We start from the raw sequence: 27720 nt of genomic DNA, 5'->3' as shown, positions 1-27720 counted from the left end.
CTTGGATACAAATTTGAACCTAAATGTTTGAATTTCTGTGTTTTGTAATGTAAAGGGGATGGTGGTGGTGGTGGTGGTGGTGGTGGTAGTTCCCTGGTACTATTATTCAACAAACAAGAACAAACCGTTCTGTGACCCAAGCCATTCAAGGGAGGCGAATGCACTCTTAGAGCCACCAGGAAAACGTGGCTTGTGAGCTGGGTGAGAACAGGGTTCATTCACCTCCCTCAGGAGAGACTTTACTCCCAGAAAGACTGACTCAGGCCAGCTCCGGGTGGCCTGGCTCCTTCCCTGTCAGCCCACAAGGCCCCCAAGTTTATTGGCCTCATGGACTCAACTAGTACCATTGTAGTCAGAGGTCAGTTTAGAGGGAGATGGCTCTGAGACAGCAGTGAATTGGTGTATTTGAGTGACTTGACAAAAACGAATAATAAGACAAGAATTCTGGCGAGAGTAGGTAGAGCTGACATTATGTCCAATATATTGTAATGTGTGTGGATAATATTCCTGGGAAATCCACCACCCTTCAGACACCATCTTTGTAAAGCATTCACTTAACTTCAATCCTGGGTTGTCCGAGTGTGCTAATCCAAGCTTTGGAACAGGACACTATCATGATGCCAGTAGCCCTGTGTAGGATCCCACCATTGACACAGCATCCCCATCAACGCTTACCCCATCCCTTGATCCCAGAACACTTGGAGCAGGCTCTCCATATTCAGGGTTTCTAGCTTTAGCAAATAAAAATGCAGGATACCCAGTCACAAGTGAATTTCAGATAAACACCCAATTATGTTTCTTAACTACTTAGTGTTGGTATGAAAGTTAATTTTTTCAGAAACTTCTTTTATAACCAGCTACCGTATAAAACTATCTTATGAGCTAGGGTACCAGCCAGGGACCAGTGAGGAGACAGAAACTATATCAGTATTTTTAACAGATAATTTAATAAAAGGAATCGTTAACTAGGCATGGAAAAACCACTAAAGCAGAAAGATAATCCTAATGTATCATGAAGGTAGAGACTGCAGAGGCAGATATTACTTGTAAAGTTGGGCAATCAGAAGAAAAAGGTTGAAATTATTAACATTTAGACACTTGGAGGAGAGGCCCATGGGGCTGGAAACGTATGTCTGAGGAGGGGGTGAGTGACAGACAGTACTGGCATCTCTGACAGCATCTTGATGAGTTTGTTTCTGCAAGAATAAGAAAAACTGGGCTGGGCGTGGTGGCTCATACCTGTAATTCTAGCACTTTGGGAGGCTGAGATGGATGGAACACTTGAGCTCAGGAGCTCCAGACCAGCCTGGCCAACATGGCGAAACCCCATCTTTACCAAAAATGCAAAAATTAGCTGGGCGTGGTGGCACATGCCTGTAATCCCAGCTACTCAGGAGGCTGAGGCAGGAAAATCACTTGAACCTAGGAGGCGGAGGTTACAGTGAGCAAGTATCGTACCACTGCACTCTAGCCTGGGCAACAGAGTGAGATTCCATCTCAAAAAACAACAAAAAAACCCCCTGAAAACTGGATTCAGCTGCTGCTACAAGAATGAACTGTTGCTGCCATGATAGAGAGGCTAGAGAAAAGCATTTATGACTAGGAAGCAAATGAAAGGTGTATTTCCTTCACCTCCACAAGCCTTGTAGTCTCCCTCCATTGTTCTCTGTGGGCAGAACCTGATACAGAGCCAGCCAGAAAGACAGAAAGGTGGATTACAGAATCTCAACCCCACAAGCACAAGACAGAAAACAGAAAGGTGGATTTGAGGCAGGGACTACAGTTTAGACCTCTGCAGTGTGTAGGTAAAAATGATTTTGCACCTTCCCTTCCAATTATTTTGTCTCATATTTTTCTTATATTATTGCATTGGCTAGCATTTCCAGAATACTGATGTTGGGCATCTTGCTTTTGTCCCTAACAAGAATGAGAATATCTCTTCTGGTTTTTCACAATTAAATAATGCTAGTGGTTGGCTTGAGTCAGATTTTAAACTTTTTTTTATTTCAATAGCTTTTTGGGTACACGTGGTTTTTCGGTTACATGGATGAATTGTACAGTGGCAAAGTCAGATCTTTATGCACCTGTCACCCAAGTAGTATACATTGTACCCAATAAGTAATTTTTTATCCCTCACTTCCCTCCCTACCTCCCACTTTCTTCTGAGTCTCTAAAGTCCATTATACCACTCTGTCTGCCTTTGCATACCCACAGCTTAGCTCTCACTTATAAGTGAGAACATATGGTGTTTGGTTTTCCACCCTTGAGTTATTTCACTTAGAATAATGGCCTCCAGCTCCAGTCAAGTTGCTGCAAAAGATATCATTTCCTTTTTTATGGCTGAGTAGTATTCCATGACATATATATTTGCTCTCTCTACTCATTAGTCAGTGGGCACTTAGATTGGTTCTACATCTTTGCAATTGCGAATTGTATTGTAATAAACATATGCATGTGGGTGTCTTTTTGATATTACTTCTTTTCCTTTGGGTAATTACCTGGTAGTGAGATTGCTGGATCAAATGATAGATCTACTTTTACTTCTTTGAGAAATCTCCACACTGTATTCCATAGAGGTTGTACTCATTTACATTTTCACCAGCAGTGTATAATGGTCCCTTTTCACCACATGCAGCCAACATCTATTGTTTTTTAATTTGTTAAATAGTGGCAATTCTTGCAGGGGTAAGGTGGTATCTCATTGTGGTTTTAATTTGCATTTCCCTGATAATTAGCGATGTTGAGCATTTTTTCATATGTTGGTTGGCCATTTGTATATCTTCTTTCAAGAATGTCTACTCAGGTCATTTGCCCACTTTTTGATGGGATTATTTGTTTCTTTCTTGCTGATTTGTTTGAATTCCTTGTAGATTCTGGATATTAGTCCTTTGTCAAATGAATAGTTTGCAAATATTTTCTCCCACTCTGTGAGTTGTCTGTTTACTCTGATGATTATTTCTTTTGCTGTACAGAAACTTTTAGTTTAATAAGGTCCCATTTCTTTATTTTGTTTGAGTCAGATATTTTTATTATGTTATGGGAATATCCTTCTGTTCTAATTTTTTAGTGAAAGTTTTATTTGTTTTAATCAAGAAAGGTTGCTGCATTTGGTTAAATGCCTTTTCACTCCTATTGGTATAATTGTATAGTTTTTCTTCCTTTGACTGAATACTGTAATAAATTATATTGTTTCCTAATATTTTGTTTTATTTTTTAGAGATGAGAGTCTTACTCTATCACCCAGGCTAGAGTGCACTGGTACAATCATAGCTCACTGCAGCCTTGAACTCCTGGGCTCAAGAAGTCCTCCTGCCTCAGCCTCCCGAGTAGCTGGGATTACAGGCATGAGCCACAGTGCCTGTCTCTTTCCTAATATTAATGACCTGGCTCCCTAAGGGAAAACCCTATTGAACATTGATATTTTCTTTTAATATACTGCTGGATTCAGCTTGCTAATATTTTATTCATTTAGAATAGTTACATCAATATTAACAAGAATAATTTCATTAAAATGACTCCAAATTTATACCAGTTTTATCCTTCATTTATCCTAAAAAAATCAGGCTGGGTGGAGCGGCTCATGCCTATAATCCCATCATTTTGGGAGGCCAAGGCAGGAGGATCACCTGAAACCAGAAGTTTGAGACCAACCTGGGCAAAACAGTGAGACTCTGTCTCTACAAAAATTTTAAAGAATTAGCCAGGCATGGTGGCACACATCTGTAGTCCCAGCTACTCAGGAAGGGAGGTTGAGGTGGGAGGATCAAGAGCCAGGGAAGTTGAGGCTGCAGTAAGCCGTGATCACACCAATGCACTCCAGCCTGGGTGACAGAGTGAGACCCTGTCTCAATTTAAAAAAAAAAAAAAAAGAGGAAAAGTTTCAAATCAGCTATCTAAGCTCTCACCTCAAGAAACTGGAAAAAAAAAGAGCAAAATAAGTCCAAAGCAAATAAAAGGGAAGGAAGTAATAAAGACAGGAGCAGATATCAATGAAATAGAAAATAGAAAAATAACAGAAAAAAAACCCAATGAAACAAAAAGCTGAAAAGGCTGGGCGTGGTAACTCATGCCTATAATCCCAGCACTTTGGGAGGCCGAGGCAGGTGGATCACCTGAGGTCAGGAGTTCGAGACCAGCCTGACCAACATGGTGAATGAAATCTCATCTCTACTAAAAATACAAATTCTTCTAAAAGTATAAAGTACAACCACTTACTTAATATGAAATCGGCCATTTGAATAGCCCTATAACTCTTTTTAAAATTGAAACTGTAATTAAAATTCCAAAAACACACCAATTCAACACGTTTTTTCCAAGAAAAAAAAAAATTTTCCAATGCATTTTGTAAGGCCAGTATTACTGTAACACTAAAACCAGACTAATATACAAAGAAAACACTACAGCCCAATATCCGTCATTGACATAGCTGCAAATCCTTAACAAAATATCAGCAAATAGAATGCAGCAATATGCAAGAATTACACATCATGACTAGTGAGATTTATTTCAGAGATGCATAACTGACTCACTAATTTAAAATCAATGCAATCCACCACTTTAACAAGCTAAGGAAAACAAATCATATGATCATACCAATTGGTACAGAAAAAAGCTTTAGATGAAATTGGATACCCATTCAAGATAAAAACTCTGAAAATTAGGAATAGAGGGAACTTCTATTCCTATTAACTCTGATAAAGTGCTCTTTATCAGAGCACTTACAAAAGACCAACAGCTAACATAATTAATGGTAAAAGACTAAAGCCTTTCCACAAAGGCTGAGAATAAGACAAGAATTTCCACTCTCACTACTTCTATTCAACATAGTAATGGAAGTTTTAGCCAGAAAATAAGGCAAGTAAAGAAAATAATAATGAAAGGGCTGGGTGCGATAGCATGTGCCAGTAGTAGTCCAATCTACTAGGGAGGCTGAGGCAACAGGATCACTTGAGCCCAGGAGCTCAGGCTGTAGTACACCATAATTGCACCTGTGAATAGCCACTGACCTCCAGCCTGGGCAACACAGCAAGACCCCATCTTTTTAAAAGATAGTAACAAAAATAAAAAGACAATGAATACAGGTCAGAAAGAAAGAAATCAAAGTATGTCTGTTTGGAGATAACGTGATCATCTACATAGAAAACCTCGAAGAAATATACCAGAAAAGAAAAAAAAAAAAACCTCCTAGAACTAACAAATGTGTTCAACAACGCTGCAGAAAACAAAATCAACATACAAAAACAAACTATAATTCCATATACTAGCAATGAACATGTGGAAAATGAAATTAACCATATAATATTACTTACAATTGCTCAAATAATTAGATTCTTAAGTATAAATCCAACAAAACATGTATAGGACTTGTATACTGAATGTTACAAAACACTGGTGAAAGAAATTAAGGTTTAAATAAATGGAGAGACATACCACGTTCATGGATTGGAAGATTCAACATAGTAAATATGTCAATTCTTTCAAAATTCATATATAGTTTTAATGCAATTCCTGTGAAAAATCTCAGCAAGATTTTCATATAGAGACAAGATTATTCTAAAATTTATGTAGAAAGGTGAAAAAATTATGTAGAAAGCATAAAAAAACCCACCCAACTAGAAGAGCTGGAAGAATTTTGGAAAAGAAGAGCAAAGTGGGATTTTATAGCTATAGTAATCAAGACTATGTAGCATTGATAGAGAAATAGGCACTACATCAGTAGAACAGACTAGAGAACCCAGAAATAGACCCACACAAGTATGGCCAACTGATTTTTGACAAAGGTGCAAAAGCAATTCAATGGAGAATAGATAGTCCTTTCAACAAATGATGCTGGAACAGCTGGATATCTTGAAACTAAATAAACAAACAAACCTTGAACTCAACTCATACTTTATACAAAAATAACTCAAAGTGGAGCATAGATTTAAATATAAAATGTATAAGTATAAAACTTTTAGAAGAAAACATAGGAGAAAATCTTCATAACCTAAGGTTTGATGAAAACTGCTTAGACATGACACTAAAAGTACAATTCATTAAAAAATTGAACTTCTTCAAACTGAAAATGTCTGCTTTGTGAAAGACCCTTTCAAGAAACTGAAAAGATAAGTTACAGATGGGGAGAAAATATTTGCAAACCAAGGATTCACATCTAGAATATATAAAGAACCCTCAAAGCTCAATAGTAAAATAATAATTATAATAACAATAGTAAAACCTAACTACCCAGACAATGGGCAAAAGACATGAGGAGGATGTCTTTTCATCAAAGGATTTACATCCTTTGTTATAAATCCTTTCATCGAAGGAGAGAATTTCCTTCTTTTTATGGCTGAATAGTCTTCCATTGTGTATATGTGCCACATTTTCTTTATTCATCTGTTAATGGACACTTGGGTTGATTCCATGTCTTCGCTATTGTGAAGAGTGTGGCAATAAACATGGGAGTGCAGATGTCATTTCTACATACTGATTTCCTTTTCTTTCCCACTACTCAGTAGTGAGATTACCGGATTACATAGGTAATTCTAGTTTTAAATTTTTTTTGAAACCTCTATACTGTTTTCTTAGTGGCTATACTAATTTACATTCCCATCAACAGTGTATAAGGGTTTCCCTTTCTCCACATCCTGGCCAACACTTGCTATCTTTTGTCTGTCTGACCATAGCCATTCTAAATGGAGTGAAGTGATATCTCATTGTCATTTTGAGTTGCATTTCCCTGATGATTACTGACGTTGAGCATTTTTTCACATACCTGTTTTTTATTTGTATGCCTTCTTTTGAGAAATATTTATTCCATCTATTCAGTTATTTTGCTCACTTTTAAATCAGATTTTTTTTTTTTTTTTGCTATTGAATTATTTGAATTCCTGACATAGTCTGGATATTAACCCTTTGTTAGATGTAGAGTTTGCAAATATCTTCTGCCATTCTGTGGGTTGTCTCTTCACTTTGTTGATTGTTACCTTTGCTGTGCAGACTCTTTTTAGTTTGATGTAATTCCATGTGTCTATTTTTTGCTTTTGTTGGCTGTACTTTTGAGATCTTATCCAAAAAATCCTTGCCCAGACCAACATCATGAAACATTTTCCCTATGATGTATTCTAGTAGTTTCATAGTTTTGAGCCTAATCTTCAAGTCTGTAATCCATTTTGAGTTGATTTTTGTATTTGGTAAGAGATAGAGGTCTAGTATCATTCTTCTTCATGTAGCTATCCAATTTTTCCGGCACCACTTATTGAAGAAAATATCCTTTTCCCCATGTGTTTTCTTGGTCTCTTTGTCAAAAATCAGTTGGCTGCAGATGTGTGAATTCATTTCTGGGCTTTCTATTCTGTTCCATTGGTCTATGTGTGTGTTTTTATACCAGTATCATGCTGTTTTGGTTACTATAGCTTTGTAGTGTATTTGGAAGTCAAGTAGTGTGATGCCTTTACCTTTGTTCTTTTTGTTTAAGATTGCATTGGTTATTCAGGGTTTTTTGTTGTTGTTGTTGTTCTATACAAATTTTAGAATTATTTTTGGACAGACAGCTTTTTCATTATTAGCCCTGGCTAAAAAGTCCCAGGAAAATTCTTAATGGATCTTCCAATTGGCCAAACTTGGGACACCTGTTGCACCTCAGCCACAGGGAGTGGATGTCCCATAGGAAAGAGGATCTGTCCCTTGAAGAAGGGATGAGAGAGGCCATATGATGGGACCAGCCCTCCAAAAAACCCTCTTGGCCCTTAAAAATGAAATTACCAGATGGCCCTTGGCCCTGTAGACCTTATGTCCATATGTCCCAAGAGGAGCAACAAGATGAATCCAAATACATAATTAATACATAAACACCAGAGATGGGAGATTGCAAATATGCACACACTCAACTTATGAAAAGACATTGATCTGACTAGGACGTTAAAGGCTGAATAATGAAATGTTGAGCTGGTCTCCCAAGTGACTGGAGAGTCTGGGATCAGACAAACCTGGTGCAGAGAGACTCCAAGGAGCAGGGTCAAAAAGGAGGGAAAGTATGAAAACATTCTCCCCTCACACACACAAGGTGGATGGGAGGATCAAATGAAGCAACAGAAGAGAATGCTTTGTAAACTGCAAGCTGCTACACAAATTACTGTTGGTATTACTTCAAGGAGTGTGAGCTTGAGGGTGGGTATAATGAGTAGGTCAGAGTCAGCCTGGCAAAGAAAGAATGAAATAATTTTTTTTTTGAGACAAGGTCTTGCTCTGCCACCCAGGATGGAGTGCAGTGGTGTGATCATAGCTCACTGTAACCTCAAACTCTTGGGCTCAAGTGATCCTCCTGCCTCCGCCTTCTGAGTAGCTAGGACTATAAGTGTGTGCCATCATGCCCAGCTAAATTTTTTATTTTTTGTAGAGACAGGATCTCACTATGTTGCCCAGGCTGGTCTTGAAGTCCTGGGCTCAAGTGATCCTTCTACTCCGGCCTCCCAAAGTGCTGGGATTACAGGCTTGAGTCACTGTGCCCAGCCACAAGAATATGAGAGTGGAAGCCAGAAGACCTCAGTTCTAGGCTTTCTTGTAAAATTAGATAATAAGAGAGAATGCACACAGACGGCTTAGCACAGTGTCTGGTACTGGGAGAACCCAAGAAATGGTGGTCATTGATCAAGACAGTCCCAGTTCACCAGTGTCCCAGTTCAATGTTAATGTGTCAAGGCAGAGGGAGGGAGTGTGTGGCTCAGTTGCAGATGTGGACCAAGAAAAGTGAGCCAGCATGGAGCTGGGCCAGCCAAACTCCAAGGAGCACACTAACTACAATAGCTGGGATTTTACACAAGAAACTTCCAGTAAACATTTACTGAGTCCAATCAAATTGCAGCCTTGGGGGATGACAATGTTAAGATTTCAATACTGATGATGGTTGCATAACATTGTGAGATACTAAAAACCACTGACTCGTACATTTTTAAAGGGTAAATTGATGGTATGTGAATTCTATCTCATTTTGTAACAGTGGAAGCCTAACAGGCTGGAACAGAGAGCATCGCTCATTGCAGGATGGAAATGTCGAGGTTCAGTCGGAACCTGGTCCATCAGGCCACTTGGTTTCAAATTGTTCTCACTTCTGCCCATGCTGTTGGGACTTCGGGTAACTCCAGGGTCCCTTAGCTCTTCTGGAGACTCAGGTGCAAATAAAGTGCCACTCACCAGCAGTTCATCACTTAGGGCTTCCCAGTCCCAAGGGGACACTCTTTCCAGCAGTTCTGTCACCACGATGGGAGAAGCTGCCTGTTGAGCACACCATAGCCCTCAGCTCCTGGGCCTGGAGCAGCCACAGCTGGTGAACACTCAGCAGGCAGATGTCCTCAGGTTTTGGTTTTCTGCCCTAAACACAGGTCAGTCTAGGTGGCTAGAGCAGCGTCACCAGGCTGAATGCAAGATTCCTTTTACCCACAGCTACTAATAATATTAGCAGTGGTAGTAATAGCTAATTGTTTTTAGTACCAGGCATCACACTAAGTGATTCTCATATGGTTATCTCATTTTAACCCTGGAAAGGACCCTATGAGATAAGTATTATTATTGCACTCACTTTACAGATTTGAAAACTGAGGATTAAAGATGTTCATTCATTTGCTACACTAGAGGAAGAAATGTAATTTCTGGAGACTGTCTCTTAATCACATGCTTAATGTCAAACAGCTCAGAAAAAGGACAGTCCTCAGATGGGAAGTCGGAATAGAAGAGCTGGCTGGGGACGGGGAAATGGCAGATGGTCAGAAGACTGTTGTTTTCTACCTTCTGCAGTACTTTTGGGCAGGACGCAATGGCTCATGCCTATAATCCCAGCAGTTTGGGAGGCCGAGGGGGAGGACTGCTTGAGGCCAGGAGTTCAAGGCTTCAGTGAGCTCTGATCATGCCACTGCACTCCAGCCTGGGCAACAGAGAGAGACTGTCTCTAAAAATAAAAAATAAAATACAGTACTTTTAAGTTCAGCAATAAATATGTAACACCTTGATAAGAAAAACTAATAAAAATTTTGTGCACATGCACGCACGCATGTGTGTGTGTGTATGTTTAAAGAACACGGACAGCAGGCCTCAGAAACACTCTGAGGTATTCCCCAGAAAGTCTCTCTCTGGCCCTCTCCCTGGTCTGGATTCCAAGTAATTTTTGGAGTTTGGACTGGTGTTATCAGCAGTCACATCATCCTCATCATCTCTGGTGGCCCGTCTGACTCTACAGGACAAGTGTGGGAGCACAGAGGCACACCAGCCTCCGCCCAGGACAAGGATTCTCACGAGTCACAGCAGGTGGCTTTGCTCACGATGTCTGGATTCCCTGGGCCCTGTCTCCTGGCCCCATTCTCCACCATCCCGGGCAGTAGGGGCCACTGGGCTTCGTTAGATTTTTTTCCCAGGGAAAGACTCATGCTGGCCTGGGCTGGCATAACACCCTGAGATGGGCCTCAGGACAGTGGAGTTTTAGGTTGTCCAAAATATATAAAACCCCTGGAAAATCTGAAACCATGGGGGACAAAAATGGGCTTCCTTTCACCTCACAAGAAATAATTCAGAAATGTAGGGAGAAATAAAAATACCTGACGGTTCACTAACACTCCCATGATTCCTTTTATTTTTTTAATTTTGGAACACAAAAGTGTGTTCTCTAGGACTTGAATACTTTTCCTGGACATTGGTGGCCTCAATAATAATGCCATGAGGTCCCCAGAATCTTGTAGGCACATGTGGAGGATGGAGGCAATGGGATGTCAGAGGTGAAGGTCAAACACAGGTGCTCTTGTTACTGTACCACAAGGCTGGAAGTTATGCTTCCTAATTTTTTAATAAAGAAGTGAGTGTTCTCTCTGCTCCAGTGCAATTCTCAAGAGAACTTCATGTTCCACCTTCTTCCTTACTGCACATCACTCTCTCACAGAACTTTGGAGCAGGCAGGGCAATCTGCCCCTGAATATGACCCCAACTGGGAGAAGTGGATGCTGCTGCTCCCAGTTACCTGCTACATAAACAGGATGATGGAGACCTCCTCTCTAAATTTTGGGTCAAAACTCCATAAGAGGTAGAAAATGGTATGGCAATTGCTCAAAAAACTTGCACATAGATAGGTCCATGTGAGCTGGCAATCCCCCTTCTAAGGATATACCCAGAAGAATTGAAAGCAGCAACTAAAACAGACATTCGCACACCTATGTTTATGGCAGAACTAGTCACAGTAACCAAAAGGTGAAAACAACGCAAATGCCCATCAACAGATGAATGGATAAACAAAATACAGTTTTTGTGTGCAATGGAGTATCACCTGGTCTTAAAAAGGAGGGAAATTCTGGCCTCTGCTACAACATGGATGAAGCTTGAGGACATGATGCTAAGTGAAATAAGCCAGCCACAAAGGAATACATACTGTATGATTCCACTTATAGGAGGTACCTAGAGGAGTCTCATTCATGGAGATAGAAAGTTGAAGGAGGGTTGCCAGAGGTTGGGGAAAGACGGGAATGGAGAATTAGTGCTAATAGGTGCAGGGTTTCTGTTTGGAAAGGTGAAAATGTTCCGGAGATGGAAGTGGTGGTGGTTGTACAACAATGTGAATGTACCTAATACTATGGACGTGTACCCTTAAAAACAGTTAAAGTGGGGCCGGGCACGGTGGCTCACGCCTGTAATCCCAGCACTTTGGGAAGCCAAGGTGGGTGAATCACAAGGTCAGGAGATTGAGACCATCCTGGCTAACACAAAAAATACAAAAATTAGCTGGAGATAGTGGCGCGTGCCTATAATCCCAGCTACTTGAGAGGCTGAGGCAGGAGAATTGCTTGAACCGGGACTTGGGAGGCAGAGGTTGCAGTGAATCAAGATCACACCACTGCACTCCAGCCTGAGCTACAGAGCAAGTCTTAAAACACACACACACACACACACACACACACAAAACCACGGTTAAAGTGTCGGAAGGCTGAGACAAGAGAACTGCTTGAAACTGGGAGGCAGAAGAGATTGCAGTGAGCGGACATCAGGCCACTGCACTCCAGCCTGGGTGAGAAGAGCGAAACTCCGACTCAAAAAAAAAAAAAAATAAAAAAGGTTCAAGTGGCAAATTTTGTAGCATGCATATTTTACCATAATAATCATAAGTAATAAAAATAACTCCATAAGGCCGGGCGCGGTAGCTCACGTCTAATCCCAGCACTTTGGGAGGCCGAGGCGGGCGCATCACAAGGTCAGGAGATTGAGACCATCCTGGCTAACACGGTGAAACCCCGTCTCTACTAACAATACAAAAAAATTAGCCGGGCGTGGTGGCGTGTGCCTGTGGTCCCACCTACTTGGGAGGCTGAGGCAGGAGAATGGCATGAACCCGGGAGGTGGAGCTTGCGGTGAGCTGAGATCATGCCACTGCACTCCAGCCTGGGCGAGAGTGAGAGACTCTGTCTCAAAAAAAAAACAAAAAAAAAACTCCTTAAGGGAAAGCTACAAGTGAACAAGGATCCTCCCCGGTGAAAATGACAGGGCCCTTGGAAAGACAAGGCCTGGCCCTGGCCTCTGCATCTGTGCCTTGTACTGTTGGGCTCATGCATCAGGAATTTTAATGATCCGACACCACAGGGAGCTTTACACTAAAATCTTCCTGAGGCATACTTTCTACGAGTCATTTGGCAGGGGAAGAGTATAAAGACAGATAACAATAATGGACACTTTATTCATCATTTGCAAAAATATTCAAAACCAAAAATTCTTGGAAGGGAAAAAATATTCATGTTTCTTTCATATTTTTCCTCTCTTCTCAGCCTGATTCACCTCTCTAGTTCTGTTCCCACCATATGACCATACCTTTACTCTTTGATTTCTGGCAATTCACTTACCTTTTCTGTTTCAGTTTCCTGGCCTACATTTGGTTTTTTTTTTGTTGTTGTTGTTTGTTTGTTTTGAGATGGGGTCTCGCTCTGTCACCCAGGCTGAAGTGCAGTGGCATGATCTCGATCTCAGTTCACTGCAACCTCTGCCTCCCAGGTTCAAGCTATTCTCCTGCTTCAGCCTCCTCAGTAGCTGGGATTACAGGCACCCGCCACCACACTCGGCTAATTTTTGTATTTTTAGTAGAGATAGGGTTTTGCCACGTTGGCCAGGCTGGTCTTGAACTCCCGACCTCAAGTGATCTGCCTGCCTCAGTCTCCCAGAGTGGTGGAACCACAGGTGTGAGCCACCAAGCTCGGCTTCCTGGCCTACATTTGGAAAAAAAAAATATTAACTTGTCTGGTTTCTCCCTACCTTGCAGAGATAGTTCTAAGCATCTCGGGAGACTGTGAACTGGGAAATACGTTAAAATAGAAAGTTATCGTGTTTCTTCCTTTCCTCCAAACTGCCTTTGTGAGATACCAACTCCCAACAGGGACAACTTCCCTAAATAAAACCAGGCAGGAGAGCAGGGAATTCCACCGCAGACCTGTCAAGGGAGATCTGTTTGCCCGGTTCCTCAAATCACATGACAGCGGCAGCTCCCTGTGCCTGTGTTCCCAGCCCTGCAATGCTGGGTCATTTGGGAAGCAGCAAAGTGTGGTGGTCAGCAGAGCTGCACACCCATGGCACGCAGAGAATGAGCTCCCCATCACCAAGAGTGTTCAAGTAGAGTACGGATAATCGCCTCGGAAGGGATTCCTGATTTAAGCAGCAGCCTGGAATTCTAAGGTCTCTTCCTATTCTAAGAAGCCATGGATTTCTTTAATTTGAAATTCAATACCGGTTCCATTTGTTTCTTGCCGTGTGACTTGACCACAGGCACATTCCTAACCTCTCTGAGCCGGTTACCTCATCCAGGTTAATAATATAGCATCTACCTGCTTGACCCTATTGTAAGGAGCTCAGAAATGCTGTTATAGTAGTACTTGGAAAAAATTGTAATTTGTAATTGGCATGCTAGGAGGAGCTGCACTGCTGTTACTACTATCCCACGCCCAGAGGGCAATCGCACAACATAAGCAAATGCCACAAAGCAGCCCTCCCTACCTCAATCTAAAGGCAAGACTAGAGTCTGAGAGGAGTCCTGGGGTGCAGGAAGAACATACGGTGAACTGAGCATTTCTCCCCATGAACGGCGATTCCTCACGTCCTTCTGAGTGAACTTCCAGAAGCATCTCTGTAACCTTGTGAACATTGACTTTTTAAAAACTGTCCAGCCAGAACTTCATTCCCTAGCAGAGTTTCCTTCCACTTTTACACACACCAAAAAAAAAAAAAAAAAAAAAAAAAGAGGCTTGCTGAATTAATGAACCACTTCTCTTATCTATTTTTCCTGTTATCTAATTCTGAGAAGGAAGCTGGGAGCTCAGAGGGAGCTGGGAGACACGGCTCACAACGTCTCCCTCCCACCCGGCTGAGAACAGCCTGGAATCCCTCGGCAGATTCTGCCTCACACCAGGCCTTGAGCAGCCGCAGGGACGCCGCTCCCCACCGCGGGTGAGTCCCCTCCTGGCCCTCCTGGTGACCGCTCTGCCGGGGGAGGCTGGGATGCTGGGGGAATGGAAGGCTTGGGGAGTCTCCTTGCTCACCACAATCTCCAGCTGTGGGGAGAGGGAGGTGGAGGAGGGGAGGGGAAGCCTTCCCCAGCGTGGGGCCGAGGCGGAGGCTTGTGGAGAGGCTTTGAGGCCTTTGCGGACAGGAAGGAAGGATGAGGCTCTGCTAAGGCCAGGCCGCAGACGCCGGGCTTCCGTCCCACTTTCTTTCTGTGTCTCTCCTTCTTACAATTAGGTGGCATTTTAGTTTCTCTATTTCCTGATGCAGCTTCCCACTCCGACAACTGGAAACGGAGAGGGGTGGCTGGTGTCTCAGGAAAAACCTAAATCAATACATACACACCAGAAATCAAATGGATCTGACCAGGTATCCCAGAATCATCTGGCCTCTGCTTCCTCTAGCACACCCAAATCCCCTGGGGTCCCCCGCAGCCCTTGGTGTCCTCTTAAGAACGCCCTTGGAAAGTTCAGGCAAACTCTTCCTGGCCCCTATCAGACCCAGCCCAGTTTGCTTTTGGGGTCAGAAAGTCTATGCTGTTTCCCGTCGGTTGGCTTCATTAGTTAGTAGCTAGGTCTCAGAGCCCTCAGTGTCGGGTACTTTTCTTTGCCTATTCGCAGATCAAGGGTCAGCCAGGCTTGGTATAGGGTTTAATTTTCGTTTATTCTGGAGCCAGACCTGTGATGGGAAGGAGGGGTGGGGGTGGGTCTTGCAGGTGGACCACAGAGATGGTATTTTTCTTCCCCAGGCCCACTGCCTGCCTTGCAGAGCTTGGTCGCTAATGCTTTTGGTTGCACACGCTTTTGCATACAAGTCGAACTTACCTCTACTTCCTATAAAGCCAAAGTCTGGGCAAATGAGCCTTGTATCTGATTTGTAGCTGAGAAAAGGGCTGAGTGAAAATAATAATAATAATAATAATAATAATAATAAATAGGAGTGACAGCTTTGAGAAGGAGTGCAGCTTTGAGAAGGCACGGGTCAGTGTCATAACCAAGGCTCTGAGAGTTTGAAACCTACCAAGTTTCCTGTGCCTCCTCCACATGCTTGCAGGTTGAAAGCAGACAATGCCATTTGTTCACTCTGTAGCCTCAGGAGGACCCAGCAAGTGCTCTTCTGGAATTGGGTAGGATTGAGGGCAAAGCCTCTCAGTCCTGGTGTACCTATTACAAATATTAGCTTTGCGAAGCAGAGAACAGAAAATTGTTCCCTTTGACTATCTTTCCATCTCCAGCAGCCCGGCCGGCTTCCAGGGGATGAATTGAAAAGCTGTCACAAAACTTACACTCATCTGCATTGCTTATCTTTCCCCTGCCCGACTCTCTGGCTTGCTTACCCTTGCTAATGTTTTCCCAGGGCTGATATTCCTGCTCTTCTGTACGCTGTCCAAAAATAAGGGAAATTGAAAGGGTTTTAGTGGGAAAAGCAGGGACGGGCCAATCTGAGTTGAGGGAAAGCCGTATTATGTAAGGTTGCTAGAATCCTGTGATTTATCATCACAAAATTGGATTGGCTTTTTAAGTAGTAGTAGCAGTAGTTGTTGTAGTATTTGTAGTACTAGCAAATGTTTTGTTTCTGCTGGTCTCATTTTGATAAATCAGTCTAGAGTAAAGGATACTTGAAAGTCCCACTTTATGACCTTTTTTTTTCAGAGTTCGTTTTTAGTGACATAATCATTGCCACAAATTTCCTTTTTCTTCTAAGAATTTGTCTCTGAAAGTGATTTTGCATTCACAAGTTCGATTGGGGGGGAGCCTTAAAGACAATTTTGTGTGCTTAGTATTGAGGAAGTGTTTATAAATTACTCTTTCTCCCTGTTCTAGTCTCAAGTCTAATAAAATATCAATTTCAAATAGCTTTCTAATGTCTTGTTATATTTGCCAAGTGATTTATAGGACAGAAAATTATAGTTTGCATATGTAAAGTTCAGAGATATTTTAGAGCTTGGAGCAGAGGAGAGGAGAGGTTTTAGGGTTCAATTCAAGCCATCAATCTCCAATTGTCTAAACACGGCACGAAGTGGAGATTCGAGGCAATTATCCGAATAATTGGGGGGGGCACTTTCGCCTGAATTATCTAGATAAAAGTGCGACACAGGAGAATGTCAGTGGCCCTGAACGCCCTGCCTCGGATCTCCACGGTCGCGCGAATTCGGGCAATTTTTCTGAAGGTTCTCAGACTCGGGGATGGGGGAGGAAGGGGACGTTTCTAGAAGAAGCTTAAAGGGGGCTCGCGCCGCACGACTGTAGGTGGAGGGCGTGCGCCGCGGGACGCCCCAGCCGGGTCTGATAAAGCCCCGAAGCCGATCTAAGGTCAATAAACCAGGCGGCGTCAGGCTCGGGCCGAGAGCCGGGAGGGGAGGGGAGTGGAGCCCGCTCAGGCTGGCGGCAGAATGAAAAGGAACCCGGACTGCTGTGGTCCGAGCCCTGGGCCGCGTGCGGGGCGCGAAGCCTGGGAGAGGAGCTGGGCGCGCGGCCTGGGCCCCCCACTTGCCCGACCCCAGGGCAGCCAAGCACCCGCGGCCTTAAAAGTATCCCGGCGAGCCCTGAGTGGGCCGGGTCCTGGGCGAACAGTCCTAGCCCTGCACTGAGTTTGGAAAAGCGAACGGAAAGTGACATTTTTACAGGGGCGAGGTTGGGGTCGGGAGGGAGATGGAGACCCCCGAATAATGGAAACGCAGAAGCCTCAGAGACACCACCAACAGGCAGAGAAGTGTCCCTAAGAGGGGAAAATGAGGAAGAGCGTAACAGTATTGTTAACTGGCCATGAATTTTAATCCCTGTTGTGTGTCGCCGAATAGTTTACAAACTCTTCTTGCAGTGGGGTTTTGTTTCTCCCACTCCCCGCATGATGAGAAGAAAGAAAGATTGGGACAAGTTAATTGGCTCAAAGTCACGTCGCCGGAGTCTCCTGCCAGGGGGCTTGGACCAGTTGCTAAAGGACTTCCCGCCGGAGGTCTTCCCAAGAGAGACTCCCAACCACAGCGCGCAGCCCGCGGGGAAAACATAACTCGCGCTTGTAAATGACGCCGCTCCCACCTAGGCCGCTCTGGGGCCGCTTAACGTCCGGAATGTCCCGACCCCCGGCTCAATCTTTGGTGCAAAGCCTGAGTGGGCAGGCGGGAGACGTGGCGGTGCCGGTGGAGCGGGGTACTTCAGCAGCTCGAGGCTCGGAAGATCCCCGCGGACAGGCGCGACAACGCGCCCTGGAGCCGGCGAATCTCTGCAAGTAACTAACCAGGCCCCTCGGATTCATTGCCACTTTCCCGCCCTCCGCCCACGAGGCCGAGGAACTCCCTCTCATCGCCTCTCCGTTCCTGGCAAGGCCGAAGCCGGTTTGCTTTGGATGCATTTCGATCAGTCTGGCCACATGGGCCAGGTCACCTCGGACGGGTGTCGCGCCCACGTCCTTCGTGGTCGCATGCTGGTGGGCCAGGAAGCCCAGGCCATGCCCAGCCGGGTCCGAGCCGCGGTCGGTGGCGTGACCTCTTGCCAGGCCTGGCGCTGCTGCGAACGTGTCTCGGGTCGCCCTTTGTGCCAGAGACCCCCCCTTGGGGAACCCGGAGTCCTCCAGCCGCTGCGCACGGATACCCCGGGAGGCGAGGAGCGCCCGGCTTCTGCGCACCCCTCTCCAGGTGCGAGGTGCTCACCCGCCCCTAGCTCTGCTCGCCCCGACGCCGCTGTCCCCACGCTCTGGGCAGCAAGACACATAGCGAAGCCCCTGACCCATTTCTTCTCAGTTGCGACCCCCTGTGTGAGACCCCTAAAGAGGCCAAGGATCACAGTAGGTGTTTCATCCAAACGGTCACTGTGTCCCCCAGGTTAGGCTGCTGGCATCTCAATATCCCCCTGCAGAGAGACCCCGCACCCCCGAATCCCATACCCCAGCCTGCAAAGCACAGATCCAATGCCTTCTTTCTCTGGCCGGGTTTGGAGGGACACTGAGGGGCATGGGTGGCACCCCAGGCTCGCAGGTTTCGTGGTCCCGAAAACCGAGCCCAGGGAATCTCCAGCTCCGTTCTGTTCGCAAAACCTTCGGGTGTTAGTCATAGGCCCTGGCCCGCGCGGGATCTGGAGGCAGAGATTTCTCGACGCTTGGGGACTTATGCCTTGTCTGGGAGCGACTGGATTCCCAGGCCTCTGCACGCTGAGGTTCCGGGGAAGAGCACTGTCTTCACCACTTCTCGACCTGCGCCTGAACCCATCAAATTTCCAGCGCTCGTCCCCTTAGGTCTCACAAAAACTCCTGGCAGACCCTTCCAGGGCCACTCGTGGCTCAACTCGGGGGCCGTAGCTACGATCCCCGTTGAGACGCCGGAATTCCGGGCTCGGTCCCCGCGCGGGGTGCAGCGCTCGCGGGGGAAGATGGGGTCGGTCCCTCTCGGGAACGGCTGCTGTTGTTTCTTTAGATACTGAATATAATTTCTCCCTCATCCACCCCACTCGCTGTTCTTAACAATTTTATTTATTGGTTTACTATTGTCTTGTGAACGTTTCTTGTCTCCTTCTTGCCTTTTTTCATCCCCTTTCTCTCTTCATTTCTCTCTTTTTCCTTAATTCTGTTGCAAAGTTTCCTTTTCTTACTTAATCAAAATCCTCCCCGCTTACTTTGTTCTTTGCCCACAGCATTCGTTCTTCTTTTCTCCTTGCCTGCCTGTCTTCCTTCCCGCTGTTCTTGGCCGTGGGCAGACCCGGCTGATTTAAGAACTGCAGTTTTTCCCTGGCATACTCTGCGCTTTCAGATGTGGTCCGCGTCTGGCTGGGTCTTTTCCCACCCCAGTCTGAGGTCCTTGCCCCTCACAATAAATTCGTTTTTATTCATTCTGATGTTTGCATACAGAAGTTACTCGATAAAGATGTTTTGTTTGATGAATCAAAAGGCTTCTTGTCTGTGAATTATTTTAATTTCTGGATATTAAACTGCACAGTAGCTATTTTATTTGCCTTTAATAAATTTCTTAAGTTTTCACCTCTAACTAATGGCACATTATAAATAATTTTCCAAGCACTAGGTGGTGTCTGACAAGACTGATTCACTAAAAAACGATGCAGAATTTCTTAAATGTAGAATCTTTTAAAACGGTGTCAGATGGCTTCTCCTGCCACATCGTTTATTTGTGGCTTCCACTAACTCTAAAGATTGAACAGGAAACTGATATGGTAGAAATAGATAACTTTTCCTTGTTCACTAGCTAAGATTTTATTTGCTTTCTGTTAGATCACAGTAGTTCTATCATAATAATGATAGAACAATTAGTCTTTCTTTGTAGATAAATAATGATTTCGAGTGCTTATTATTTGTTTTATGTAGAATTTGTTGTTAGATCATACATGAGAATTTTATTTCATAGAATAGTGCTGATAGATAGTAGATGCTTTTCATTTCCAACAAAACGGAGACAAGATTTTGCTTGTAAGAAGTTTTTTTTCCCTTCAAGAAACTTAAAGAAAACTTTAACTCTTAAAAAAAAAATCTAACAAAACTTTCCTTAAAGAAACAAAATTATTAACGGGGAAAAACTTGACCATGAGAAATTCAGAAGGAAGATGTGAAAGTCAGTTGTGTCTCCTCTGCAATGACTGCAGAACTACAAAAGTTAGGAAAGCTACTATCCTACTGGTCAGACGTAGTAGTCCCCGTTTGTGCAAAAACACCTCTTGGTCGTGTCGATGTGGGGAGGGAGTGTGGTCCAATAGTCCTTCTCACTTCTCAAAGGTTGACACAGAATCTAACAGTTACCCTCTTAGAACTACTCCCGAGAATTCAGTAGGTAGTAGCTAGTTTCCACACCGGGGACCTGCTTTGTTAAATGCTATGGGTTTGGGGACAAGACTTTGGGTTCAGAGAAAGTTCTGGAACAGTCTTGAGGTGGAAACAGCCTCGGTGCGCGCGGGTTTCCCGACAGCTCTCTGGTCTCTCTTACCCCCTAAGTTTTCCCAGCCTTCTCGCCGGATTGCCTTGGAAAGCTCTTGGTGTGGTGGCCACTGGGGTTTGCTCCAGCAGAGATAATGGAGGGGCTCGCTATCTAATCTGGACAGCAGCAGGAACAATCCATTAGACCGCAGCATTTATCCGGGGCGGGGGAGGACGGAGGGACGGGGCTGGCGTGCTCCACCTGGCCCTGGGAGGCGCAGAGCTGCCCCATAGGTGGCAGGGGGATTAATCAGAGAGTTTTGTGCTCAATCAAAACTCACCACTGCGTATTATGCTTGCTGATGCTGGTAAATAGTAATTCTACCCATTGGGACTGTTAGGAAGTAGCAGAATCCCTTTGGGTTGGAGGGATCGTTTTTTTCTTTTAAGAAGTTCAATGTGCTTTACATTGTCTCATTCAAACTCACCCATCAAGGGGCGCGGTTCGATTCCAACTTTCACCGTATTCCTTGAGACTAGGGAGACTAAATCCATCCGCCCATTCTTTCATTCATTCATTCAGCAAACATTTACCAAGCTTTCCTCTGCGCTAGGCATTATGCCTTGTACTGACAGGTTAAATTATTTGCCCAAGATGAGGACTAAAGCCGGCGACTGGGGCGGGACCCTAAATCAACTATTTCAGTCCCGCAACTGCTCACTTGTTTGCCCCAAGACACACAAATAGGAGATGTTTGGCGTCGGAAGGGCCCCAGGGGTTATCTAGCCAGCCTTCCATTCAGTGCAGGAATCCCTCCCCACAATGCCCGGGCCAGGCCCCTACCTGTACTCTCCGCCAGCTCAGGAAACTACAGCTCCCGGGTGGGCTTCCCATTTGAAAGTGGCCCTGTGAACGGGAAAGAATTTTCCTGGGAGAAAACGGTCTTAGCCTGCCCACACCTAAACTTCTTAGACTGCTGAGCCCTTAATGCTACATGACTCCCAAGTCTCTGGGTTTATGCCCCAAGAGTAAGGGTTCCCCTGCCCAAGGGCAACCCATGTCCTCAGCCATAACTTGCTGGCCTCGACCTGGGCTGTGCCATGGCTCCCTTCAGCCTTGCCCTGGTGATGGAGATCCCTGAGCTGCTGGAAACTAGAGCCCCTGCAACTTGAAGACGCTGTGGGCCTTAGTCAAGCCAACCTTCCTCTGTTGCTATGGTGGATATTTGCTGCCAGGTGAGAGAAAACACTATAGGGAGTAGCCAAAGAATTGCCAGAGCCTAGATTCTAGATTCTAGTTCCCACACAAACACCTACAAGCTGGGTGACCTTGAGTAAGTTATTTCACTTCTATTTCTAGCATAGTCTAAAAATAAGGTGCAGGAATGTGCTTCTCAAAAGTTGAAAATGACATCTTTTTCAAAGATAAAATTTCTCCTTATAGTATGTGCTCACAAAAGGCAATTTCTGAACCATAAACTCATTACAAAGAATGTTCTGGAAACTTTTTAGATTTGTGGAGATCCTAAATGTACATTGTCCCTAGATCAGTGTAAGAGTTTAGACTCCAGTGTTAGAATGATGTGATTTGAATTCCATCTCCGCCACTCACTGGCTGTGTTTTCTTGGTCAAATAACTTAACACTTCTGTGTTTCAGTTTCTTATATTTTAAAATCCTTATAAACCTTAGAGGACGGAAAGACTGCCCTAATCCCTGAGATAATCATGTGTTCAGCTGGATGCTAATGTTCTCCTTGTTTTTGTTTGGCTTTGTGTGTTTTGTTTCTTAACCTATTACTTCAAAACTCTTCAGAAATTAAATACATCTAATAAGAGGTAGAAATTTACCTGACACATTGATAAATATATTTTTTATTTAGCTTACCCAAAATTGACTGCTGCTAGTGGTTGTGGAAATTGTGTGAGTTAACCTTTCTGAAAGGCAATTTGGCAATAGACATTCAAAACCCAAAAAGTGGTCATATTCTTTGACCCACTTTTTCTGGTAACAGAAATTTACCCTCAGGAAATAATCAGAGATTTACAAGATGCTTTACTTAGCAAAATTTATGATTTGACAAGGATGCACCAAACATTATGAATTGAGGTGAAAAATAGAAAATAACCTAAACTCTAAACAATAAGAGTTAACTTACATGAACTAATCTAAATCCATTACATGATCATTAAATTATGTTTTCTTAAGATATTCAATGACATGAGACCTCTTGATTCTTAAGAAATAAAAAGTAGATTGTGAAACACTTCTACCACAATCGAGAAAGAGAAGAGAGAAGACTAATGTTTCCAATTCTTTCTGCCTAATGTGGCTAAGGATGGATTTGGTTGTCCCCGTTATACTTTTCTGTATTTCTGTGACAAACTCGTGTTTATTTGAAAGCAGAATAAACAAATATTTTGAGAGAGGTGAGGAAGATTGGCCAGATCCAACACATGTCAGCCTTCATCAGGCTTCCTACGTACGATGTTTATGACTGTTGTGCTTTCGTAGCAAAGCATTTGTTCCAGAGAATTCAGTTTTAGGGTCCCCAAAACTCAATGGACTCAAAACTCCAAGAACAGCCCTGGACTCCTGATTCCAGGCTAGAGATGTTCTCAGGTGGTAGGAGTGATTTTTCCACAAGGAAGAGATTCCCCTCCCCGTTTAGAAAATGTTTTCAGGTTCAAATTTTCTCAGAATTTCACTTGCAACCTTGAGTGTTTCTGAAATTGAAAACAATCATCTAAGTTCTTGTAACTTTTCCCTCTTCCACGACTCCCTTTTCTGGCAGGAGGATGTGGTGGGATGTGAGGCCAGGTGTGGCGTAGTGATGGGGGGCGCTGCAAATAGAAGCTGATTATTCAGACCTCAGGGAGGGAGAAAAGGAGGAGACTTGGTGGGGGGGAAAGTCAGACCTTTGGTGGTGGCCAAGAAGCCAGGTGTTCAGAAAGGAAGGCCGTGTGAAGGCAAGAGAGCCAAAGCGGAGGACAGGACTGCAGACTGAATGAATCACAAGACAGCTCTTAACAAATGTCAGGTGCCGGTTTTGAAACTGAAATAGTTTGTGCTTGTAGAGAAACAAGTAGCAGATGCCTTCCTCCCGCTTTACAAGCAGGGTGTGGGATGGGGCTGGGGGAGAGTGGTCACAAAAGGAAGTAGAAATAAGATCCCACCATAAACTTAGGAGACCTTCAAAAGATCTTGTACTGGGTCTTTTTTTTTTTAATCTTAGTGTAGCACATCCCAGTCAACGGAAGGTAAAAGTAACATTGAGATAAAGATGAATTTCACTTTTATTAATTAGCAAATAAATAGCAAATAAATTGCATTCTGAATATAGCATGAAATATAAACTTAAAATACCATTTAATAATGGTATTTTCTTTCTCTAAGTCCTGCATTTAAAAAAAAATTTTTGAGGTTGGCCTTTTTTGGTTGGGTGGGTGGGTGGTTGTTGATAATGGAGTATGAATAGAATTTTTGCAAATCACAGAATTTTCTGAAGACTGGAGGCAGCTCCTCCTAAGCTCATCTCTCCCCTTCTTCATCTACAAGGCAAGCAGGGCTGAGACAGGCACCATAGCCATCTTCACGTAATTTTCCAGCCCCTACACTGCACAGGCACAGTGGTAGGAACTTTCCTGAAGGACGATTCTTGCAGGGGTGAGTTCCAGACATCTTTGTTGACTTAATTCTCTACAAACAAAATCCTCAGGCTGGGTGCGGTAGCTCATGCCTCTAATCCCAGAACTTTGGGAGGCCGAGGTGGTCAGATCACGAGGTCAGGAGTTCCAGACCAGCCTGACCAACATGATGAAACCCCGTCTCTACTAAAAATACAAAAATGACCTGGGCGTGGTGGTGCGCGCCTGTAATCCCAGCTACTCAGGAGGCTGAGGCAGGAAAATCACTTGAACCCGGGAGGCGGAGTTTGCAGTGAGCAAAGATTGCGCCATTGCACTCCGGCCTGGGTGACAGAGTGAGAATCCGTCTCAAAAAAAAAAAAAAAAAAAAAATCCTCAACCACAGTTGTTTTATCTGCCCCTTTTCTGGGAAGGGGATCAACTCCAAAGCCTGAGCAGACATCTGTGTTCTTGATGTGGGGAGGACACCTCCCAAAGCAAGGGGTGTGAGAAGCGAGGAGGACACAGCTGGGAGGGAACAGATTTCCCTTGCCTTTGAAAAATGCTTCATTCTCTGCTAGCTAGGCGTTCTAGGGTGGGTGTGTCAGTATGTTGTTGACTGCTTTTCTTATCGCTGTACCATTTAGCATTCCCAGAAATGGCTCCTCAGGCACAGATTTTTTTAGGCATCCATAGACCACCCTCCCCCCCCCAGAGAATTATCTAGAGAAGTGTCCTAGGTGCTCCATCTTTGTACAATTTTGTAATAATCTCCACCTGTACTCAAAATAGAATCCGGGAGGTCAAGCAATCCTCCTCTTGGCCCTGCTACAAACTGCTGAACCAAACAGTGCTCTGTGCCCTCATCTGTGAGTTGGGGGCAATGAATAATTGTTGTGGTTTATCAAAGTGCTATCACATACGTCACATTTGAACCTCACAGCAACTCTCTGCTGTATTATTTGAGCAATTCCCCCTTTTTATAGATGAGAAAACTGAGACTCAGAGATGTTGTAAAGCCAAAGGTCACAGTACTAATAAGTAATAGAATTGCACTCAAAATGCCTTGCTCTAACTACCAAGTGCTGCCTCCCTCACCTTCCAGAGAAAAGCCAAGGATAAGGAGATTGTCTACATGAGCTGATATGTAATAGCTCTGACAGGTTTTACTGGGATCCCTTACTCATCCAAAAATCAAAAAATGACACAGCTACAAGTCTCCTAGAGCTGATCAAGCCCTGCCCCCGTTTCATTTTGCAGGTGTGGCCCAACGAGGTTAAGCGATTTGCCAAAGGTCACTCCATGAGTTCGTGGAGAATGACCAATGTCATTTTTAAAAATTAGTTAAAAGTACCTTCTACCAAGCCCATTTTTATGGCTTATTTTAAGCGGGTTAATAAGTATACCAGGCACAGCTTAAACCCAACTGAGTAAATGCTGACACCAGTTTATAGATTCAGCAGATAAGTAGCAATAAGGAATTATTCATCTCTCATTTATCATCCAGCCTCTCCAAGGTGCAAGTTATAAAGTGAAGCAAATAGCAGTTCAAGAGCCCCCCACACACGTGAGATCAAAACAGTGAAAAACAAATTGATTTTCAAAGCTATACATTTATAATGCATCTATGCCTGAGGTCTCCTGAAATATGAAAAAGAATAATATTTGGGAACATTTTTTGCATTTCAGAAATAGGCACATTACTTATACAGAGCTCTATATTTTACCTTCAGACATATTCAATCATTAATTCATTCTTTTGAGTATGTATTGGGTACCCACTCTGTGCAGACTACTGTAGGGGATTATAGAATTACTAAATGATATTCCAGCCATGAAGAAGCTTTTAAACCTAATGAGGTGACAAAATAAAGCACACATGCATGCATGCACACACACACACACATACACTTGAATCTCAACCCTATAAATCTTTGTGTGGGGACGTTATATGATGCCCAGTGTCAGTGGGTGTCAGGGGAGTGTGTGCATGGGGACAGGAGGGAATGGGAAGATTGCCTGGTGTGACTAGGGGAGTCACAACTAGGAACACATTGAGGAGGTGGCCTTGCCTCAACCTTCTCCCCAGTGACATATCTTTCTCATGACAATAGGATTAGGACAATTCATAGGCAGAAAATAAGACAAAGAATTGATGGCCCCAATTAAGAACCTAATCCCCGAATCCCCTGAAGCACAAACTGGTGGAGAGATGGGTGAGGGAACAATGGGGGCAATAGCAGTTATAATACTTGTAATGTCTGCAGAAAATGAATAAAATCAACAGATGATTTATTTGGGAGGTGAGCACTAATGAATTCTCATGTGTTATTCAGAAAGGTTGGTTTACCTTATATTTTTATCGCTCCCAGTCTTCCAGTGGTGGACCTGAGACCCAAAGTTCAATGTAAATAACAAAGCAGCGACAAATCCAATAAGCGACTTTGCTCTTAGCTGCCCAGACAAGAAGCTGCAAGATGACTTCTGGAACCTCCCATGGGTCAATTCACTGTCCCTCCCCAGGGATGGGGCCTGTTTCTTCAGGCCAGTAACCACTTATTTCTGGGCCCTGCATCCATGAAACTGAAGCGTTTTCCAGTGTAAAAAGAAATGGGAAGACATTTACTCAAAATCCTTTACTTGGGATATTGGGAAACTGAGGCTCAGCAAATTCAAATGACTTATACACAGAGTGACTACATAATTTATGCGAAATTATAAGTGAATGTGTATATCACTGATGATTACCCAGAACAGCAGCATGCACCTGACCTGTTTCAGGCATCCAGGACATTGGATCACCCCCAATAAACAATGAGAATCAGAACAAGGACCCACCCGTTATGCCCCACACACACTTGGCTACCTTCTTTTCTTTATTTTGAAGGCTGAGTCCACAAGACCATTAGGAAGATATTCAGCCTAGAGATGCAATATGTGCCTGGTGCCCATTTTGGCTTGGTTTATCCCCACTCTAAGTAGGGCATGGAATGACTGTGGCTTTGAATGTCTATGACCTCCCTTTACCTCATCCTCAAGCCCTCACTCACCCCCACCCTTGGCTGGGCCAGGGTCACTGTTTCCAGTGCCCTGCAAAGGGTGTGGGCAGCAGCTCTAACCAGGCTGCCAGACTTCTAGGCTCTGCCCGAGAGCCCAGGGCTGCCTTATCTCTGATCCTCTCACCCTAGTGATTACATCAGGGTGAGGGAATTTTGGCCTTAGGAGTCAATGTATAGAGGGGAGTTATCAATTCCTATAACAGCATGTTGAAATGGAAAACAGAGTATGACCAGGGTGCCAGGGAACCTTGTCCTGGCTGTGCTGCTGTATAGATGTGTGGCTCTATAGCCCTTTCTGGATACTAATTGCCTCTTCTGCAAAATGAGTGGATTGGATGAGAATCCTTGAAGTCCCTTGCAACTCCAGGGCTCCACATCAGCGTCAGAGAGAGGCTGTCTCAGGACTGATAAGTGGGCCAAAGGTACCTGGTGCCATAATCACCCACCAATGGAGGACGAAGTTGTGATGAGGCGCCACGTGGCATCTTCCTCACGTGAGCCTCTGTGTTTACACACAGTGGAAGAGACCATGGTGCCCATGTCTCAGCCACAGCCCTGATACCACATCAAGGATGGGGATTTACACTGTATTAGGACAAAGTGGAAACTCCACTTTTTAAAATTCAATTCAGCAAACTTTTTAAAAACACGTCTACTATATGTTAGAAACTGGAAAATACAAAGATGTCA

General features: G+C 44.0%; 1 protein-coding gene across 1 annotated transcript in view; it reads left to right on the top strand.

The window, feature by feature from the left end:
* LOC129060826 (uncharacterized) overlaps positions 1-27720 on the top strand; it is a 43316-nt gene that overhangs the window by 4701 nt on the left and 10895 nt on the right. The window contains exon 4 of the mRNA XM_054561092.1: positions 14297-14439. Coding sequence (XP_054417067.1) covers positions 14297-14439 — 143 coding nt within the window. The remainder of the gene's footprint in view (positions 1-14296; positions 14440-27720) is intronic.

This window comes from Pongo abelii, chromosome 7 (assembly GCF_028885655.2).
Source record: "Pongo abelii isolate AG06213 chromosome 7, NHGRI_mPonAbe1-v2.0_pri, whole genome shotgun sequence".
Classification (NCBI taxonomy): Eukaryota; Metazoa; Chordata; class Mammalia; order Primates; family Hominidae; genus Pongo; species Pongo abelii.
The sequence above is the reverse complement of the archived record's forward strand: the minus strand, read 5'-3'. Positions and strand labels throughout refer to the sequence as shown.